This window comes from Limulus polyphemus, unplaced genomic scaffold (assembly GCF_000517525.1).
Source record: "Limulus polyphemus unplaced genomic scaffold, Limulus_polyphemus-2.1.2 Scaffold1003, whole genome shotgun sequence".
Lineage (NCBI taxonomy): Eukaryota > Metazoa > Arthropoda > Merostomata > Xiphosura > Limulidae > Limulus > Limulus polyphemus.
This window is the reverse complement of record NW_013666613.1, coordinates 301481-307540: the sequence shown is the minus strand read 5'-3', so window position 1 is coordinate 307540 and position 6060 is coordinate 301481. Positions and strand designations below refer to the sequence as shown.

At 31.7% G+C, this 6060-nt stretch overlaps 1 protein-coding gene across 2 annotated transcripts in view; it reads left to right on the top strand.

The window, feature by feature from the left end:
* The first annotated feature begins 2132 nt into the window (after window positions 1-2132).
* Window positions 2133-6060, top strand: part of LOC106461645 (rab3 GTPase-activating protein non-catalytic subunit-like) — an 80451-nt gene continuing 76523 nt past the window's right edge. For both annotated transcript variants that reach the window (XM_022388648.1, XM_013921485.2), the window contains exons 1-2: window positions 2133-2400; window positions 5216-5389. In XM_022388648.1, coding sequence (XP_022244356.1) covers window positions 2295-2400; window positions 5216-5389 — 280 coding nt within the window. In that variant the 5' untranslated portion in view covers window positions 2133-2294. The remainder of the gene's footprint in view (window positions 2401-5215; window positions 5390-6060) is intronic.

The window sequence follows — 6060 nt, the reverse complement described above, 5'->3', positions numbered from 1 at the left end:
ACTGTCGAAGAAGAAACTCGACTCGGTTTTGAGAAGGGTAACGGTGAAGCCCTTGATGAAGTTACTACCACTGATGTGACTGTTATCAATGATAGGACGTTTCCTGATGAAGCAGATGAACCTCACATGAAGCAGAAGCCAACGAGATGGAGACCAATACGGAAAAAGATACGTCCCGTAACATTAAGAGACTTTGTTGAATTTTAATTTTGTGTTTGTAAATTCTGTACATTTAATTAAGTTATTGTTAATTGTTTATTGGTTTAATATAAGTGGCTATTGTTCGGAATGAACAATACTAAGAAAGGAGCAGTGATACGACAGCGGAAGTCACGTGACGCTGGTAAAACGTCATGAGATTCTCGAAGGATCTTGACTTTTCCTGGCAACTTTAGTCTTTTACAGGCGCCCTCTTTTTGTATATAAGCCCCGCAAATAAAGCGGAGATATAATAGCAGATAGAGAGATATAGAGACAGATAATTGAGTCAAGTGAGCGGCAATGACCGCAAGTAAAGTGCATGAATCGTTGTGAATTATAGCGTGTTGAAGTTAAAGTGACTGTGGAATTTCTGTGTATTGCAAAGTTGTATTGAGAAATAATAAACTAGTTTTATTTAAGGAAGGACTTTTATCGCTGAAGTTTCTCAAGAAGAATTTATACCGGAAATTAACAAACGACTTTCAAGAAATGCTCATTGGATTAAAGAAAAATAACAGTTTAGTATAGTGTTTTATTTTAGGATTTTTTAAGGGACTTCACAATCTAAGAAGGGAGACTGTTATGAGTTAAATTTTAATATTTTAATTTAGATTTTAGCTAGAGGGCATAATGTTAAGATCGAAAAAATTAATAATGTAAGCTTATAAAGTTCTAAAATGTTGACGTCAGATGTTCTAGTATATTCAAAACGTAGATTATAAATACGAGGGGCAGTGAAGAATTGAAATAGAATTGTTTCTATTCAGTAGAATGAATCAGTCCTAGAGTACAGCGTTTTTATTCCAGCTAGTGATTAATTAGTCAGTGCTTTTGTTTCCAGTTGCTTGATCAATCACCATTAAGTTGGAGAAATAAGTTTATTTTTGCTTTTATATCGTATGGTTAGCGTGGCTATAGTAATAGAAATCATATAATTATTAGTAATTATTAACAGCAAATATTACCGTTGCAAATAGACCGAGAAGTGTAGACAATATGGATTACATGTGATATATTCCATTCTTCTGTGAAGAAAGGAAGTTTTAACCTAAATAGCGTCTTATATGCATATGGGCTAAAGGATAAGGTCATAGACTCCTAGGATTCAGAAATAGCTGAACCTAGTTTTGAATTACTCCAGACAGACACAGTGGCACATGACACCACAAGGGTTGTGTCCAACTCTTTGAATTAAACTGAGGAATTAACTAAAACTGCAAACTTGGTATACCTTAGTAAGTCAGCAGTAAGTTTATAGAGTTACAACACTAAAATTCGGGATTCGATTCCCTGTGGTAGAGAGAACACAAATAACCTATTGTATAGTTTTGCACTACAACAAACAAACAAAGAAACAGGTGTCTCAGCGGTAAGTCTGAGGGCTTATAACGCTAAAAAATGGGATTCGATACCCGCGGTGGGTATTGCACAGATAGCCCATTGTCTAGCTTTGAACAACAACAACAATACATTCCGAGCATATTCAGCAGTGTCATGCCATGAATATTTGACCCTCTATTTGCAGCCCGATTAGGTTTGTAATTAAGTGTAAAGCTACATAATGGGCTATCTGTGGTCTGCCCAACATGGGTATCAAACACCGGTGTCTAGCGTTGGAAGTCCGAAGATATACCGTTGTGCCATTGCAGGGCGTGCAGCCCGAAACGCTATCCACTGCGCCATGCCCATTCCATATATAAAGAAAAAGAAACGAAAGTAGCTAAGTTATAGAAGTTTTTCTCGTAAAGCTAATTCCAGAAAGTAGTATAGTCTACACTATCACAGTATAATTTATTATTATTTTTTGTGCGTCTCTTATGTACATTTTGAGAAGGGGATTTTTTATTTTGTAATAATGATTTTGTAGGAGCGCATCTAAGAATTCACTGTATTTTTGCAAATGCTACAACGCCATCTATTTACTTTTTCTCAGTGATGTGGGAAGTTTCATGAGATTGAGTGTTAATGTTATTATATATTTATTATTAATAGTATGAAATTTATCAAGCAAACAGTGTCTATAGATTAAAGTAAGCACCTAATTACAGGATCTACTGTTATACAAAGGTCAAATATACATAAATTAAATTTAGATGTCCTGTAAACTTGAAAAGTTACTGGCGATAAATGATTTGAGGGCTGTTAAAAGGGTTTTAAATCTTGGACTAGGTGGTCCAAGTGAAAAAACTTCGACATTAGGTAGGCTTCACATATGTAATTTTATTTAATGCATAAGTCGTTTTACTTGTATATTCAGTTAAAGTTGTACAAAGACATATGACTATTAGTATTATTAAATATTAACATAATACGTGTGGAACTGAAATTTGATGTTTATAATGTTATACACTACAAACATAGAACCAATTGGTCAAATTTAACTTAGTTTTAAGGCTCTCCTTGCACAACCACCCAAGAAAAAGTAGAAATTTAAATCCGTCTGTTATTTTATGGAAATCTTCAATTCCCCTTTTAGTATTAGACTTGTTTATCATTATGGCCTTCGCCACTGCTGACAGTAATTTGTTTTGTAAGCCAGATACCCTGTTGAAAAAAATCAGTTTAATCTGGAACTTATTCTGTTTTAAACTAATTATCCTCTCATCCTTTTACCTTCAGAATACAACACAGAGAAATAAGATACTTTTATTTTATTTATTGTCCAGTTAATCTTTTAAGCATTGACAAGATCATCTGTTAATGTTGTTCTTTTATCAAGAGAGAATAAGTTCAATCTTAACTTAAAAGATAACTCTTTCCTTTTTTTAACTTTGTATATAAGGAGACCAAAGCTATACATGGTATTTCAAGTGTGGGATCATTGTAGTAATCTGAATTTAAATAAGCATATTACTAAATAGGAAATGCCAGTTAAATTCATATATAAGTCTTCAGATTTATGCTTGTGCAATAGATGTTGAATTTCTTAATCAGTGAAGATTAATATGAAATAAGTAAACTTGATCCATTTACAAGTAGATCTTTGTTCATATTTTGTTTGAATTTAGTTTATTGTTTTTTTGCAATATGCAAATAATTTGTAAGAAATCTTGCAAACTTTCTAATCAGTGATATGTTGAATACGATCATATATTAAAGTACTTGGATTACTGGATGTAAAGATGCATGTTTTCTAGAAAAAAATGTTTGTATCAAAGTGTAGACCAAGAAGTTGTTTATATCCAGAAAAATAAAAGATTCTTCGTGTATAAAAATAAAAAAAATGATGTAAGAGAGCTATTGTTAAGTTTGAGAAAGACTGATAGTCTCCATGTTTGAGAATAAAATAAAATATAAAAGTTTTATTGCAGGCAGACCTGCAATATGTAAACAGATTAAAGTATGTTATTAATTTTTTAAGAGGGTTCAGTAGAAATGTGTTTAATTTGATAATGACACCCACATTGCTACTTTTGATGAAGGCACTCACGTCTGTTTATTATCATGAATTCAGAATTGATTGATCTTTTCTATCTTGACTTTTAACAAGGTTTTGCAAAATAGATAAGTTTGATGCTTATGCAAATGGAGGAAAAGTTAAAAAAGAAAATAGAAAATAGGTTTGTGGTGGAAACCAAAGGATTATGATAATGATAAATTTGACATTTGTTTTATTAAAAAAATAAAATAAGTCCTTCATGGGCTCATTTTGGGACCTACATATCGTGACGATAATTCTGAATTTGATAATGATACTAAAATACTCAAAAGGCCTAATACTGTTGAAAAGGTTTATCTTATTCAAAAGGACCTGGAAAGTCTTATGACCAGACGAGAACCTGTAAAATTAGTTTCAGTATTGAGGTGGAAAGCTATGTCCTTTGGATATAGAGATTCAGAAATGATTTATTTTTAATGATGGAGGAGCATTGGCATTGTTAAAAAAAAAGAGAAAGATCTGATGTGTATCTTGATAAAAGCTTGAAGCCTTCTACTGCAGGTTTAACTTTGGTGAAAAGAACAAATACAAATTTGAGACATATTTATTTATATTTTTCATTTAAGTATGATTGTTTTTGTACAGGCCTTGGTAAGGCCTCATATGTATATTACAGGAAGGATAGAAAATGTAGAGGCAGGCTGCTAGAATGATATTTTTATAAGAAATTTGAGGTTAGAAAAATTTTTTTTTTTTTCCATCTGTAGCATGAAGGAAATACATATAAGGTGATTTTATTGAGTTATTTATAATTGTTATAAGAGGCTTGGATAATGTGTAAGTGGAAGATCTTTTTATGTTATGTAATAGAAAACGTTAGAAATATGGAACCACAAATCCAGACTGGTTTCAGAAAAAAATATTATTTCTTATAGAATGCATTCTATACCTTTCTTACTTACTGCTTTGTTTGTATATTATGCTAGGCTTAACTTTGGACTTAGGCACTGTACCATGTGATTTGTCTTTATCAGATAAAAAAAGGCTGAATTTGAGCCAATCCAAGTTTTTACTGGGATATTTGGTAATCCTATGTGTGAATGAAGTAAATAACGGTTAGGCTAGCATTTGTATTAAGGATGTGACACTTCTGAAATTGAAACTTTGAGAAAATGTGTCATGCAAAGATGTTAAGTGCAGTAATTGGATAAGAAATTATTAGATAATCTGTTAGAAATGTGCATTTGGGGAGTTATTTCTGTTCAGATACTTGGCTGGAATTGTTATTGTTTCAAAATAGTTTGAGCATTTTTAATACTCAGAAGTTGAACTTTTGCAAACTTTTATGGTGAGCTTAGAAAGTATTATTAAAGAATTAAGTCTAGAATATGCTGTTTTATTAAATGTACAATTTTTTTTTTCACATTAAGAATCAATGTGAAACTCCGTTATGTAATAGTACTACATTAAAAAGAAATCTGTATTTGGGTACCCTTAATTTTAAAAGCCATGTACATAGAAAAGCATAAACAAGTTGTATGTTTGTAATAAATAATCTTTAATCTATGTATAAGTTTAGAAAGAATAATTGTATGAGATAAAATGTTTTTCAGTCAATTGTGTGACATATTTCAGATGATGATGAATGGAAAAATACCTGGGAATGGGGGGATGCAGAAGAAGAAGGTACAGATCAAGAAAATAGAAGTACAGAAGATCAAGCATGGCTGCAGCAGTGTGTGGTTGGGATGTCTCCTGGTGCTGACCTCTTAGTATTAGCAGCCAATCAGTATGCTGCTTTCTTAACACGTAAGCTAATTGTACCTCAAATTAATTTGACAATGCATTAAAATGTACTTTACCACGACACTAAACCATATTGTGTATATGCATACATATAATAACCAGCTGATGCCTTGCTTAATAAGTAATTTATTTAGATATCTGTTGTTAAAATGACTAACTGAAAACATGGAATTTTTCAGTTATATATGTATATTTAAATTTTAATAAATCTTAAATTCAAATGAGATATGTTGATTATGTCATAACTGCTATTCTCTTTGTTCTTGTGAAGAACTAGGCTTTCCTATTTTGTTGCTTTCTTTCTCTTTCTTATAACTAGTGACTTACACTCATTGTAGTACTCATTTATATAATAACCTGAAGTGTTCAAACATCTTGCTTATACCCTTTACCAAAAGGACTTTAAGAAAATCATAATTAGTTATATGTTGCATAGTTCTTACTCTAACTAATTTCATTTGAAACTTGATGAACCCCAACTGGTTACGTGTTCTGTTGTAACTTGAGTGTGTTAAATTGCTTTTGTGTTGTGTTCACTTTCTCTGTGGATTTGGTTTTCCTTTTACTAAATATTTAGCTGATCCATATGATTTTTCTGGATACTTTTGAGGTGGGTGCAACCAGTTTTCATTCTTTTTTCAGTTATATCCTCGAATTGGATGGACGTTAACTAT